Source organism: Danio aesculapii, chromosome 7 (assembly GCF_903798145.1).
Source record: "Danio aesculapii chromosome 7, fDanAes4.1, whole genome shotgun sequence".
NCBI classification, from domain to species: domain Eukaryota; kingdom Metazoa; phylum Chordata; class Actinopteri; order Cypriniformes; family Danionidae; genus Danio; species Danio aesculapii.
In genome coordinates this window covers 17,691,357-17,708,106 of record NC_079441.1, presented here as the reverse complement: position 1 = coordinate 17,708,106, position 16,750 = coordinate 17,691,357, and the positions used below count along the sequence as shown (strand labels likewise).

The 16,750-nt window shown below is 36.4% G+C and overlaps 1 protein-coding gene across 1 annotated transcript in view; it reads right to left on the bottom strand.

Annotated features, from left to right (window-relative positions):
- slc7a7 (solute carrier family 7 member 7) overlaps window positions 1-16,750 on the bottom strand; it is a 28,806-nt gene that overhangs the window by 9,017 nt on the left and 3,039 nt on the right. The window contains exons 2-5 of the mRNA XM_056461165.1: window positions 15,777-16,395; window positions 3,107-3,232; window positions 2,012-2,156; window positions 275-398 (exon numbers count right to left, since the gene is read on the bottom strand). Of these exons, the coding sequence (XP_056317140.1) occupies window positions 275-398; window positions 2,012-2,156; window positions 3,107-3,232; window positions 15,777-16,272 (891 nt within the window). The 5' untranslated portion in view covers window positions 16,273-16,395. The remainder of the gene's footprint in view (window positions 1-274; window positions 399-2,011; window positions 2,157-3,106; window positions 3,233-15,776; window positions 16,396-16,750) is intronic.

Genomic DNA, 16,750 nt, shown 5'->3' with positions numbered 1-16,750 from the left:
ATAAGAAATGTTTCTTGAGCAGCAAATTCATCTTTGATGTCTCAGCAACAAATTATATTTCATTATATATAAAACTATCACTTTAAAACATAAAATTCACAAAATTACAATTTTACTGTGTTTTTTATCAAATAAATCCAGCTTTGTTGCGCATGAGAGACATTTCACAGACACCCAAACTTTTGCAAAGATAGAATATGTTGTTGGGATTGTATTTATCTATTTTTCCTTTAAATATTTCTCTCCCAGCATGTTTAAAGTATTCATTACTCACCACAGCCACAGCGTCACTGTCCAGAATGGCAGGGATGGGCAGGATTGTATAGTATGCCAGATTGGTAAGAATGTAGATCACTGTGACAATGGGCATAGAGATAGCAATGGCCAGAGGGAGATTTCTGAAAAACAACCACCAGAGGGCAGCAGCATGCATTAACAGTCATACTACATTAGAATATACCATGCTGATGCTAGCTAGAAGGACCACGTTAACCTTTTGAATGGATGCAAAAGAACTTGAGAAGAGGCAGAGTTCAGTACTGTGAATTTTTGTGAGGAAGATTATCACTTTATGAATCTTGAGCATGTTAACCATTATACAATACTTTCTGGAAAGAGCTATGCTTAGAGATTACAACGAAATGCTCATAAAATCTTTAGAGAAATTACAGAGAATTTTGCATCTGCGCACAATGATTGACTGAATCTGAAGGCATAAAAAACTGTGATATTTCTGTTTTGGGGCATATATCCTACTAGATGTCAACTCATTTATTCAAAGACCAGTCAATATGTTGTGAGTCCTCACAACAGTCACATCACGAACAAGTTAAGTTAAAAACATTATAATGAATAATGTATATAGTGCAAATAAACACTCAAATTTAATTTCATTTTTTTCATGCTTTTATAAGGCAAATATAGCATTTTGTTACATTGTTTACATTGTTTTCCACCATTAAAACGGCGTCAAAATGTTCACCCATGCTTTAGATATATTTTTGGAAGGATAACTATAGTAATTCACATACACCTGATAATGTGGATGCTAAATATGATTTCAACAAAATGACTATAACATGACTGGCTACCATATCGACGTGACTAGCCTACTGCTAGTGGTTAGCCATAAAGGAATGATTTGAGAAAAAAGAAATACAAGGACAATACATTACTTTTTGTCTTTCATGATAACACACTACACTAAAAGATATCCAAATATGTCAACAGATATATTTAAATGGCATTTAGGAGGAGAGATCAGATTGTTTATGTATTTAATAGGTGAGTATACTTTTTGTAATTATATGCTTCAAATGATCTCTTTCTAGTCTTTCTTCAGCAGCAGAAGTTATATCTACCCAGACACACAAATGGAGAAGTGCTGGGATAATTTGGCGGAAAGGTTTAAGGAATCACATGACGTGATCATACCACAAAACCACACGTGATCCAATCACACGTGTTTGATCTGTTCAATTAGATGTGCAGTGGAGTTGAAAGCCTTTAAAACAGGTAAGCCCATCTACATCCTCTTCTTTTGCAGACATACAGATGGATGGATGGATGGATGGATGGATGGATGGATGGATGGATGGATGGATGGATGGATGGATGGATGGATGGATGGACAGACAGACAGATAGATAGAGGGATAGACAAATGGATAGATAGATAGATAGATAGATAGATAGATAGATAGACAGACAGACAGACAGACAGACAGACAGACAGACAGACAGACAGACAGACAGACAGACAGACAGACAGACAGGTAGGTAGGTAGGTAGATAGATAGATAGATAGATAGATAGATAGATAGATAGATAGATAGATAGATAGATAGATAGATAGATAGATAGATAGATAGATAGATAGATAGATAGATAGATAGATAGATAGATAGATAGATAGATAGATAGATAGATAGATAGATAGATAGACGGATGGATGGATGGATGGATGGATGGATGGATGGATGGATGGATGGATGGATGGATGGATGGATTACCTCTCTGGGTTTTTGATCTCCTCAGTGACGAAGTTGAGTGTGTCCCATCCAGAGTAGGAGAAAAGAGCAGAATATAGAGCCAGAGCAACATCACCAGGATCGTGAGAAGAATCTGAGAACAAGCCCTCAAAATTCTGTGTGTAACCTGGAACAAACACACACACTCAGAATATATTTTACAGATGCACACCAGACATTGGTAATAGTGGTTTATGAGGACTCTCCATTGGAAAAATGTATATTATACAGTAAAAACGCTTATTATATGGCCTTACCCCAGCCCTCACAGGAAACGTGGCAAATTGTTAATGTCAAAAGTCCTTGTTAAGTAGATTTTGAAATGTTCTGAATTACAAGGACATCAGGCGTGTCCTCATAAACCATAAAATTTGGGAGAATTTGTGTGGGTGTGTATGGTTTTTGGTGGTTTGCAAGAAGTTTTTGTATAATGACATGGGTAGGACGTAGTTGTACTCTATTATAGTGGTTTATGAGGACATGTTTGATGTCCTTGCAATTCAAAACACTTCAGAATCATTCTTAACGAGGACTTTTGACATTCAAAGTTTGCCACGTTTCCTGTGAGTATTGGGTTTAGTGGTAGGGTTGAGGAAGGGCCATATAGTAACCGTTATTTACAGTATAAAATTATTTATGCCAATGGAGAGTCCTCATAAACCACTAATACAAACATGTGTACACACACATTTTCCCAATTTTAACGGTGATAATGAAGTTATAAGGTGATGATGTTGTTATTTTGAAGTATTAGAATGTGTTAGATTTTTCATTTATTTGGCACTATGGGTAAAGGCCCTGAAATAACCAATGGCAGTAAATGCCCAAACCACTTGCACTACAAATCAGTATGTTTTTGACAGTACATCTACATTTCAAACCAGTTTGCAACATCAATCAGCACAAAAGGCTGTTTTGAAGAGCTAAAACTGAAAGGAAGTGAACGAGACCATAAGTCACAACACATTGAAGTTGCAATGGTTGCATCAGTTCTTGAAAAATAAGATGGATAGTATACAGATGAAAACAGTAGTTGTTAAAATATAACATTCTACAAATCCTCCATAACGTCTTTACCCTGGAATATCTTGACCAGGCCCGTGATGATGACAGCGATGAGGGCGACGACCTTTACGTAGGTGAAGAAGTCCTGAACGCGCGTCCCATACTTCACATAGGCACAGTTCACAAAGGTCAGCAAACCTACAGAACAAAGAATGTCTCAGGTAACATGCACAGAGCCCAGTGTTTGTACTGTTCTGTCATTATTTACACACAGCTGTGTCATTTCAAACCTCTACGCATGATAAAAAAATAAGATCTCTTAAAAGAGTGTTAAGCCTCCATAAACATCCATTACTTGTACTTAAATGCAACTCAATTGGAATTGGAATGGTTTATGTGGCAACATTCTTTAAAATATCTTCTTTTGTGTTCCACTGAAGGATTAAAGTACTAAATTATACATGATTGGAATGACATGAGCATAATTAAATAAAGCAGATGTTTTAATTTTTGGTTGGACTGTCACTTTAAGGAGCTCCTGAGAGCCTAGTCAAAACATTGCTGCAATAACATGAAATGGATACAGTCTTCCCCTGTTTTCCTAGAGGATCAATGATCTTAAAAGGTCAGTTTGTTTTGACCCTGGAATGTCTTGATTTGTGTGGGAGGTTCAGGTACAGCGTGTATGTATGTGCGTGTGTGTCCGTCTGTGTGATCATGTGTGTGTGTCTTTTGTAAGGTAGTCTTCCCGGCTTGAGGAAGCAGGGCTGCTGACTCCAGCACTCCTGCTGGTTGTTTTGCAAGGAGTGAAAGAGCTTAGGGCAGCACTAAAGTTTGCGTGCGTGAGCGGGGCACTTTTTCTGTCATTTCTGAAAATCCAGCTGTAAACACCTGTGCTTTAATTTTTTGGCACGGCATTGTGTCATATAAAATGAAAGACGCTCTAGAATCTAGTTTCAGCTACTAAAATATTTGTTTCATTAATAAATAGTAATTTATTAACTCTTTTTAAAAAGATATAGCTTTTTTTTTCAGTATATACTTCTACGTACCCATTTATTAGTGTTTATTTATTAGATAATAGTACTTATTCCACCATTGCTTTTTTTATTAAATTCTAATACTTATTAGTTAGATACTAGTGCATACTAAAGAGGTAGCACTTTTTTCATTCATTCATTCATTTATTCATTCAGCTTAGTCTCTATTTCAGAGGTTGCCATGTACCGCTAACTATTCCAGCATATGTTTTACGCAGTGGATGGCCTTCCAGCAGCAACCTAGTATTGGAAAACACCCATACACACTCACTGACACACACTCAAACACTACGAACAATTTAGCTTAACCAATTCGCTTATAGCGTATGTCTTTGGACTATAGGGTAAACCAGAGCACCCGGAGGAAACCCACACCAACATGAGGAGAGCATGCAAACTCCACACAGAGAGGCCTCCTGTATGGAGAGAGATTAGACTCAATAATAATTCACGCAAAAGACACGATGTACACATGTGTAGCCAAATTCACGTACGTAAAATATGTATTTATACTTACAAAAACAATTCACAAGCACAAAATAAAAATACATTTTCATAAAACACGTTTCACAAATGCAAAACACCATTTGCAAATATATAAGAGTGTACAAAAAGTTTTGAATGTTTAAAATTCACGAGTTCATCCTGAATGAGAATGTGCAAATCCTCTCTCACGTACGACTCACCCTGAATACGAGTGTGTGCATTTTTGAGACTTTCCTGTCAGCACACACCTCCCACGTGAGTCACTCGTGCCCTGTAGCCAATAAGATGCGAGCTTACTGTTCAACCAATCACAACTCCCTGAGAACTCCCGGGAATCATCGAAGCGCTTCACTGTGCGCACCATTTGCGCAGTCTGACTGAATTAACGGAGATGATCCTCTAAGAAGAAGAATACTCCTCTATTTAGCATGGCAGGTGAAGAGCGGGATGCGCTCTAACACAAGCACTTTTCTATTGAGTTACTGAAAATACACTCAGATTCTACTATAAAAAGTGTATACACAAACTAGTAGGAAACAGTATTGACTTACAGGAGTATTCGCCATGTTGGTTAGAGGAACAGACTGCGCAAAAGGAGCGCAGAGTGGTTGACATCAAGTACAGCTCTCATCTGATTGGCTGAGAGGTACGAGTTGCCTGTTTCTGGCAGGAAAGTCTCAAAAATGCACACACTCGTATTCAGGGTGAGTCGTACGTGAGAGGATTTGCACATTCTCATTCAGGATGAACTCGTGAATTTTAAACATTCAAAACTTTTTGTACACTCTTATATATTTGCAAATGGTGTTTTGCATTTGTGAAACGTATTTTATGAAAATGTATTTTTATTTTGTGCATGTGAATTGTTTTTGTAAGTATAAATAAATATTTTACGTACGTGAATTTGGCTACGCATGTGTACATCGTGTCTTTTGCGTGAATTATTATTGAGTCTAATCTCTCTCCATACTCCTGGCCCAGTCGGAACTTGAACCAGTGACCTTCTTACTGTGAAGTGACTTATTTAAATATTGAATTCGAACTAACATGGTATATGTAACATTTTTGCCATAAAATTGCAACATAAGCTCATTCTGAAAACGTACCCCTATAAACATTTCTGTTCATTATGTAGCCAGAAGTATGTATGGCTGCATTTCGTCTTTAAAATGAATGCTAAAGGATGGTATGACGCCGTTCCTTTTCATGCTTACCAGCTGACTGATTACCTTCATGTGGACGGCTTTCCTGCTGTTACCAATTTGTCTAGTGGCTCACAGCGTACGTCAACTAACTTGAGACATAGAGAGGAGTTGACCGTAATGGCGGGATTCGAGTCTGACGAAGATCGGTTCAAGAAAGCAGGTAAAACAAAAACAAAAGCCAAAAAATAAAGTAAACAAGTAAGTAACAGGGTGGTCGTGCTGGTCAATCGGTGCTTTTTTAAAAACACTAACGGTTGAGTTCAGGAAAGGGGGTGGGTGGAGGGATTGGTTGGTTGGTCAGTCAGTCAGTCGACAGCACCCTCTGGTGGATTTATACAAGAACAGCAGGCACAAATCATACTCAAGATGAGAAATTTGAGATCTCAAAAACTGCACACATCGGCCTCTGATGGATTCGTGAAATCAAAAACTGCAAAAAAAAAACATACCTCCTGTGGCATATTTGGCGCTCTCCATAAATATATATAGGGCTACGTTTTCAGAATGAGCCAGTGTTGTAAAATTTAATGAACTGAACTGCGAACATTCAGATATCACCTATATTCAGTTTTGATTAGTCTGTATTTCATTTTGCGATAAAGTACAAACTTTTTAGTAGTAGTTATTCGTAAGGTACTAATACCTGTAATACTAATATTTAATCATTAGATAGTAAAATGTTTTTAGTATTTAACTGTTGTATAGCCATTTGTACTAACTATAACATTATACTAGTAAAAATGCAGTTATGACTAGTAAGAGAAGAATGTTTACCACTAATTACAAAAGACGCCAGTGTCCCATAACTAAGTACTAGTACCTAACAAATAACTACTCAGAGCTAATCAGTAAGTACTAGTATTTAGTGAATACATATCAGTGACTAATGAATACATACTATATAGTGTTTATGTAATAGATGCAATTATCTAATGATGAATTAGTACCAGATTATAGCAATAAAAACTAATCAATTATATCTAATAAATTCATACAGACACCTTTAAAAAGGTACTACTGTCTAAAGAATAAGCAATTGTAGTTGAATAAATGCTAGTATTTAATGGTAGTATTTAGTATATGATATAAAAGATACATTTACTATTCATTCATTCATTTTCCTTCGGCTTAGTCCCTTATTTATTAGAGGGCGCCACAGCGGAATGAACCGCCAAATATTCCGGCATATGTTTTACACAGTAGATGCCCTTCCAGCCTCAACCCAGTACTGGGAAACACCCATACACTCTCACATTCGCACTCATACACTATGGCCAATTTAGTTTACCCAATTTACCTAGCAAATGTCTTGGGACTGTGACGTGTACTAATAGCAAGAAAATAAATAGTATAATAGCTGAATGTTAAAACAGATTTCCATATTAACTTTAAATTAAATTCCATAACAGTGTATTTAAAGAAATTTGTATTGTAAGGGTGTGTATTGTACTGTAATTTGTAATGGTGCATTCACACAACAAAACTAAATCCATGTAAACTGAAGTGAAACCGAGAGTCGGAGTGGGTAGTTTGTGTTATGCTGACTTTACTCCAAAGAGGAAGTAATAATGTGTCACATGACCACCTCTTACAAGATACTGTCACAATCTGACCCATTAAACAACTGAAAAACAAATAATATATATATTTATAAAAGTTACAGTTCTCACACACAAACCCCCCTGCGCCCTTTAAGCTGGGCTCACATTTGTGAATGTAGCCTCGCTATATATGACTTCATCTTATCTGTTATGGCTGCAATGATTGTTCTCATAAGTTCATAAACTGCTCGCACACCCATTTGTAATCTACAGTCTTATTGCTCATAGAGGACATTTAGCACACAGGTCTCATTCCTTTATTGGTTGTCTTTTCCTTTACGATGAGTAAGCAATGACAATATAACCCATCCACTTTCACTCTATAGAAGAAGACATTCTGCCTAACCAGGCAGTACGGTGGCTCAGTGGTTAGCACTGTCACCTCACAGCTAGAAGGTCACTAGTTCGTGGCATTTTTGTGTGGAGTTTGCATGTTCTCCCCATGTTCGTCTCGGTTTCCTCCAGGTGCTCCGGTTTCCCCCACAGTCCAAACACATGCACTATAAGTAAATTGGCCTTAGTGTATGAGTGTGGTGTGAATGCGATTGGAAGGGCATCCACTGTGTAAAACATATGCTGGCATATTTGGTGGTTCATTTTGCTGTGGTGACTCCTGATAAATAAGGGACTAGAGCGGAAGAAAATGAATGAATGAATGAATGAATGATTGAATGAATGAATGAATGAATTCTGCCTAACCACAAAAAGTCCGTTTTGTGTAGCTCCAACAACAGTTACTGATTAGATTGTTTTGTGGAACATGTCAGCATAAGATTAATTCAATTCATTTTATTTCGATTAAGATTTTAAATGATTAAAGGGTTAGCTCACTTAGAAATGATCATTGTGTCATCCTTCACTTACTGGATTACTTATCACGAGGGCCATTATTTTGTAAAAAAATCTGCGGATAAGTATAATGGCAAATCCAATTAGATCCACTTATTTGGTAAACAAAGCAAGTCTCTTAAATAATATATCTACTAAAAGACAGAAACTATTACTTTACAAACTGTATTGCAAATAAATAATATGAACATTTTCATTTCAGTCAATAATATTACTGAAATTTATATGACAACTGAACAAAAATACATTTATACACATTTACATAAGTAAATGAATATACTCAGTGATGGGCTGAAAATCTGTGGATTTCTGCACATGCAGTTTCCCTGTGGGCCTAGTAATTTTACTTGAGTATGTTTTTAGTGCTGTATCAGTACTTTTACTGAGCTATTTTCCTTCAACATGCAGTCACTACATTATAGGTTTATTTTTTTCATCTACGATGATTGGCTAAGTAGAATAATCGCTCCTGTGATTCCTGTCCAATCAAATCACGCATAAAGAATCGTATCAGACAGAAAGCGCTTTATAAATAGCAAAACTTGTACAGTGTGGAAGCATTAAAAGTGTCCAAGTAGATGCAAAACAACGCTACTTCTGGATACTCATAGTGGAACTAAAAGCGTTAACATATCGTCAAAGCTTGATTTTGATCCTTAGGGTATACAGATTTTGCTCCGCAGGCCCACGCATCATCAAACTGCATTCAGTCGACTTTAATATAGGTGCATATATTAATGTAACGTGTTCTCATGTTACATTTTTTAGGAGTTTTTCACCTATTTATTGTGATAGGACATTGGAGATTATAGCCAAGAAAGTGTGATTGTGGACAGATCGGCAAACGACCTTGAGCCGGGAATCGAGCTCAGGTCACCGTGAACACCGTAGTGCCATCTGTTGACACACTACCCACTAGGATAATGGCGCTAACTTCTCACATTAAATGAATCTCTTAAATCATAGTCCATGAAAGGCGAATAACTTAACTTACACTTAGAAACAACCTTAAGGGGGCGCTGTTGCATGAACACGATGCAGACGTGTTTAGGTGAAATCTAATTTAAGCAATAATCAGACCTAGAAGTTCATTTCAAACTGTTTTTGCTGTAATAAGGCTTATAGAAACACCCTTAAAAGTAAAGGGCGCTGAATTTTTCATTTGCAGGGTATAAAGTGGAATAACTTCACTTTGTAGAGCTCACTACTCTTGAGTACTTTTAGAAGGACCACTTTTTACTCATACTTTGAGTAGTATTTAGAATAGATCATTCTAATCTACTTGCACTACATGTTTTGACAAGTAATGATTTTTCAGTTCGCTTTCCACCACTGCCCTCAAGATATTTATAATTTCTATACAAGATTTTGAGAAATGTGTACACTTTTGGTTCATAAGACAGAGGTCGCCAAAACAGGTTACCAATGTTCCTCAAAATATCATCTTCAGAATTGGATGAAAGTAAGTCATTCAGGTTTTGTACGACATGAGGATGAGTAAACAATGACAGCATTTTCATTTTGAGGTGAACTAAATCTTTAAATACACATTGCTTTTGTGAGGAAATACATTGATTCAGAGTGTGACTATGGTGCATGACTGTAGATGTGAGATCTCTCTCTCTCTCTCTCTCTCTCTCTCTCTCTTTGTGTCCTTTGACTCTATGCTACACTAAGCTGTCATTAGCTATTAGTCATAAGGGTAAGATTGTTAATCGAGAGGACTTTACCTTCAAGAAATCATGAAGTTTCCTGTAGTGCTTTCTTATCTTTCAGTGAAGCGTGCAGGTGTGTTGCAATCCAAGTAACCTCATTTAGATTTGTTGGTGTAATATAGACACATTTTCATTTTTATCTGGCACAAAAGTAGTAATTATAAAATAATACGGTTTTAAAGTCTTTGCCTGAGACACTCATTCAGAATACAGTAGGTACTACTTCTAAATTATAATATTGCAGGTGTTTAAAAGGTATGTACGGTTGAGAGAGCTTAACGCGCTGCAATTTAAGAAAGCACATGCTATTACAAAAAACACCAGCAAATAAAGAAGCGAACTTCATCATTTGATAGCACACGTATTGCAAATTCTCACAACACAAACAACCGAAGAAACGCACAGCAAATAGTCATGACACCTGCAAATATCCACATAACAACCGAAACCATGATGGACCCTGCTGAGATATGGATGTGTTATTATGTCGTCTAATCAGGATATTAAAATAAATGAAAAACAACTCACTTTTCAAAGACCACCAATCACTTCACAGAGCAACAGTCACGGCATAATAACACATCCATATCTCAGCAGAGTCCGTCATGGTTTTGGGATATTTGCAAGTGTCGTGACTAATTGCAGTGCGTTTCTTAAGTTGTTTGTGTTGTGACCGATTGCTGCACATTTCTTTAGTTGTTTGTGTTGTGAGAATTTGCAACACGTGTGCTGTCAAATTGATTAAGATCGCTTCTTTATTTGCTGGTGTTTTTTGTAATTGCATGTGCTTTCTTAAATTGCAGCGCGTTAAGCTCTCTCGGCCACCGTACGTATGTATAAAATATATATAAAATATTAATGTGATTTTTTTTGGCCTTTATTATTAAATTGGACAGTAATCAGACTGGAAGCAAAGCGAAAGAGAGAGTAGGGTTGAGAAATGTCCTCGAGCTGGGATTTGAACTCAAAACGCTCTGAAGTGCACCATATGTTGGTACCCTAACCACTAGGCTACACTTGCTGTGATATTACTGTGACCTCATTTCTTAGTAAATTATCCATTAAATGCAACTGCAAATCCACCAAGCAAATATGTGTTTAATGGACATCTAATAGACATCCAAAAATAGACGTCTTGGCTAAAACAAGGTTAAATTTGATCTTTTGGTGAAAATACAAAAGACATCTAACAATAGTACAAAAATAGAGAGATTAGACAGACTTCAAATGTAGTAATTTATTCCTGTGTATTTAACAGCCCAAATTTTACCTCGTTTTAGCAAATACATTAACACTAGATGTCTGTTAAACACAAAAAATGCTTGCTGGGAAATCTTGACATAAGTTGTATGTCTTTTGGGAACTCCTTGCCAACTGTTTTTTGAATTTATATGAATTCATGAATTCATTTAGTAGGAATTTTGACATACTTGGCTCACAATCCGTTTGAAGATTTGGACGTAATGCCTGCTAATAATCTAAAGGTGTGTTTGATTAGATGGCATTCAAAATGTTATCTTAATCATGCCTTAAGTGGCAATCTCAAGATGATAATCTATGGTATTATATTCGTGCCATTATAAATTAACGTAGCCTCAAATGAATGTAACCTCTCCAGAAAACAAAACAATACACAATTACAAAAGATAATAAAAAATAATGGTGGCATGGTGGCGCAGTGGGTAGCATGATCGCCTTACAGCAAGAAGGTCTCTGGTTCGAGCCCCGGCTGGGTCAGTTGGCATTTCAGTGTGGAGTTTGCATGTTTACCCTGTGTTTGTGTTTCCTCCGGGTGCTCCGTTTTCCCCCACAAGTCCATAGACATGCGCTATAGGTGAATTGAACAAGCTAAATTGTCCGTCGTGTATGTGTGTGAATAAGAGTGTATGGGTATTTCCCAGTGTTGGGTTGCAGCTGGAAGGGCATCCGCTGCGTAAAAAACATGCATAAGTTGGCAGTTCATTCTGCTATGGAGACCCCTGATTAATAAAGGGACTAAGCCGAAAATAAAGTAAATGAATTAATTAATTAATAAAAAATATAATCTGAAAATAAAAATTAATGAACTGAGTTGCAAAAATGTGACATGCTCTCCCAATATCCTTCGTTCTTTGTAAGGATTTTCACAGATTTGTTTTCGCAAGACATCATTTGTAAATGCAATTCAACAGGTTTTGTTTTTTTTATTTGTTTGTTATTTCTATTTTGGTACAAACCTCTCAGGGTGCAGGCTTAACAGCGCTCAGTTTTTTCCATTTTCAGATTATTTTACTTCTTTTCTAATTGTGTATTTTTGATGTTTCATGGATAAATTACGTGAATTTATATATTAAGTCAAGTTGTTGGCACAAATATAATTCCATAGCAATCTAAGCACTTGCAATCTTTCACTAACATAAGTTTCGTAGCATAATGGGGCTTTGACAATTGGGTAGAAATCTGCATAAAGTTTTGATCATGGATGAATTGCAGAATAGTAAATAGGGCTCTAAACTTAACCCAGCAGCCACACAACATCATAAGACGTTAATATTAAGTTAGATATAGGTCATGACATCAGGTGACCAAAATTCAATGTCTAGCCAGCGTCTAAGGACAACATCATTTTGACGTCCAATAATGACGACAAATTACGTTGATATTTGGTTGATTTTAGGTTGTGTTGAAGAGTGACCAAAATCCAACATCTGATAAATGTCATAGTGGTTACTTCCACACAACATCAAGGTGTAACATGAACAAGGTGTAACATCATGAAGAGATGAAGTCATGGACAAGCATCTCCATCTCTTCCTTTGACACAATATCTCTGCGATGTTCCTTAGATGAAAAAAGCAAGTACGAACAGCAGACTTAACATGGCTATTAAAACACGGAGCTCGATCAAAGATGACACCCAGATTTCTAATATCACTGCAATTTGAAGATGACAGACCCCCAAAAACTTGCCTGATCATTGGGTCATTGATCATTTTCAGTTGCAGAAAATTGTCTGCCATTAATTTGTTAATGGAGTCTTAACAATCCTGCAGGTTGGACATTGGACACTGACATTAGCCTGATGTTGGCTTCTGACGTCAACCCGATTTTCATTTCCAAACAAAATCCAACGGCAAAATCCAGCTCGCCTGCTGGTACTGACAGTGCTCTCGGTTACATGGTCTTTCATCTCATTTTACGCTTGAACAACTAAATGAACGCTGAACACTATTTAACTGAATGTTTTTAATTACATTACAACATTGATGCTGTAAAAGGAACCTTATGAAATTGAAAATAGTCACATTAAGCTTTCACCTAAAGTTTATCATTGACTGAAAAACACTAGCTGCGCATATAACCCCATTCTCTGTGTGTTTTGTGGTAGCTCAATAAACTATTATGCTGCTTTACAAGCATTCCAACTACTGATCTAGATTACGTGATGTGTAAAAAAATGTGCAGCATTTTCACAGATTTCAAAACACTGGGTTGTTTGAAGAACTGCCAGTTCAGTTGCGACTTTCTGTAAGAGTTTGCACTTTTTCTGCTATCGTGCATGTCTGTGCTAAACTAGACGAATCACATGAATGCAGCTCTTTACATCAGCAGCACTTCTCTGACGCATCCTTTTCTTCTTCCTTTTTCCATTCAACATCAACTACTTTCATTATTGCACATAATATCATAATTCCTCTCTCATTTTTTTCTTCCCTTACATACAAGCAATGTGTTGGTACTATAATAAAGTAATGATATTTTTATGCACTAAACTTGCAATGCAAAATAAGCAATGTTTATGGAATGTCTTATTGTGTACCTGTTGTTTTGTGCAATGCTAACCCACTACCTATTACCCACTTCCTGCTGAAAGTTCCTTAACTCTGCACACATTGTTGACAACTGAAGTGTTATCAAATTCTTTAACGTACAGTAGATTCAGAAACAACTAAACTTTGGAAATTAGCAGTTAATAACCCCAAAATGGAAAAACAAACAGGCATTGTTTATACACCCTTGAGTCAACACTGCAATAACCCAGCAAGCATTTTTTGTTTTTAAAAGATGTCTAATAGATGTCTGATAGATGTCTAAACATAGTCATCGTGGCTTAAACAAGGCTGATGACTAGTCTAGTTTTTGGCTTTCATTAAATTAGATCTATTAGATTTTCACTGACAGCCCAAGTTAAGCCTTGTTTTAGTCAAGCTGTCTTAGTTTAGATGTGTATTAGACGTCTATTAAACACACAATTGTTTGCTGGGTAAGGAAAAAATAAAGAGAAATGAAAAATGCCAAGATTTAAAATTGCCTCTATTAAAGAAGTCTATTTGTGTATTATATTACAATCTATCATATGACAGTCATTTTAGAACGGTAAAGCTCTCATTTTAAAACTCTTCAAACATTGGGGTCAATAAGGGTTTAATAATTTGGTCCCACTTCATATTAAGTGGCCTTCACAATATGTATTTACATTAAAATGAAGTATAACGAGTACTTATTTTGTTCATATTGTATTGCAAAACACTATTATTCAACGTATTATTAAATTGGGATACAGGTAATGTTAGAGACAGGTTTGCTGGTATTGGTAGGTTTAAGGGTGCTAAAGTGGTCAATTAGTAATTATAAATGTTATTAAATAAATATATTACAGATGTAGACACATGCACATAATTTTAAAAACATAAGTACAATGTTAAAGCATGTACCTAATTAAATGATTCACCTAAATGCATAGTAACTTAGGCCACAATATAAAGTGGGACCAGAAATGTTTGTAATATTTTTATGCTTACCCAGGCTGCATTTTTAAATAAAAAAAAACAAAACAGTAAAAACTGCAATTTTTTTTATGAAATATTATTACGATTTAACTGTTTCCTATCAGAAAATATTTAAGAAAGTGATTTATTTCTGTGATTTTGATCAGCTATAACTCCAGTCTTCAGCATCACACTTCTGAAATCATTCTAATAAGCTGATTTGGTGCTCAGGAAACATTATTATAAATGTATGAAAAAAAACTGTGCTGCCAAATGTGTTTATAATTTTTTGATGCACAGAATGTCCAAAGATGAAATAAAATATTTGAAATAGAAAGGTTTTGTAACTTTATATGAGACTATCATTGATCAATTTAAAGTTATAGTTCACCTAAAAATTAACATTTACTTACTCAAACGTTTACTTATTTAAATGAAGTGGTTCCAAACCTTTATGAGTTGAACTCAAAAGAAAATATTCTGAAGGATGTTGGAAACCGAAATCCAAATATTTATTTGTGGTTCAACGGAATAAAGAAACTCAAAAAAGGTTTGGAACAATAGCAGAGTGAGTAAACTTTATAATTATCAATTGTTATGATACAATTTTCAGTTTTGAGTGAACTATTCCTTTAATCCATCATTGGTGAATAAAAGTGTTTAAAAGAATCTGGGAACACTTTACAATAAAGGTTGTGTTAGTTGATGTTAATTAATGCATTTACTAACATGAACAAACAATGAACAATACATTTTTTACAGTATTTGTTCATGTTAGTTAATGAAAATACAGTTGTTCATTGTTAGTTCATATTAACTCATGGTGTATTTACTAATGTTACCAATCATTAATTTGTCATAAATGTTGAACTATGATAAATAAATGCTGTATTGTGAGTGTTGTTCATATTTAGTTCATGTTAGTGAATACATTAACTAATGAAACCTAATTGTAAAGTGTGACCAAAAATCTTACTAATCCCAAACTTTTGTGTTCTAGAGATGCAAAACATGTTTGAAAAATGTGTTTGAAATGGTGATTCTGGCTAAACTATTATCTTCTACTGATGTTCCAGAAGAACAATACATCCAACTCACAGATGCAGGCAGCGGCCAGCAGACGATTGGCCACGTAGGGTGCTATACAGGTGGGGAAGATGGGCTGAACCATGTAGTTGGAGAAAGTGATGGCTATCACAGCCTGGCTGGTGGGCTCGATGATCAGCAGAGAAGTCCATAGACGGATGAACGCCAAAAAGCCTCCAAAGGCCTCCAGGATGTAGGCGTAGCTGGCGCCAGACTTGGTGATGGTGGTCCCGAGCTCAGCATAACAGAGAGCCCCAAACACAGAGAAGATCCCACCAATTGTCCACACTACCAGCGATAACCCATAGGAGCCGCTATACATCAGCACGCCCTTGGGTGAGACGAAAATCCCAGAGCCGATCATGTTTCCCACAATCAGACACACGCCATTGAGCAATGATATTTCTTTTTTCAGTTTCATGGACTCCTGGGAGCTGCTTGCCTTCAGGTTTCCGTTCGACACCTCAGGGGATGCCTCTTCTGCAGGCGCAGGGCTGTAGGACGCCATTGTTTTTTTAAATATATGGGATGTTACCAAAAGGACTGTCTAAAGCAGTTTCACAGTTAATTACAAGAGTTTCAGGAAAATCCAAAAAGTTCCCAGCTAGTTCTTGAGATCTTTAGGTGACATCTGGGGAGGTTAGAAGAAGAGTGTTCAGTATTTATACTCTCACACACACACACACACACACACACACACACACACACACACACACACACACACACACACACACACACACACACACACACACACACACACACACACACACACACACACACACACAGGTACACACATATAATAATCTCCAAAGAAACAGGGTGATCATAAAGAGCTCACATACACACTCTTGCTTCTCAGACGTACATATGGCTATTACTGATCCATTAGATGTCACAGCAAATGGCTTTTTAAAGGTGTGCAAACACAGAAAGAGGTCTACATTGCTCATATTCCTTACTGCGTGAGTCAGGATTGTGTGTCTTAG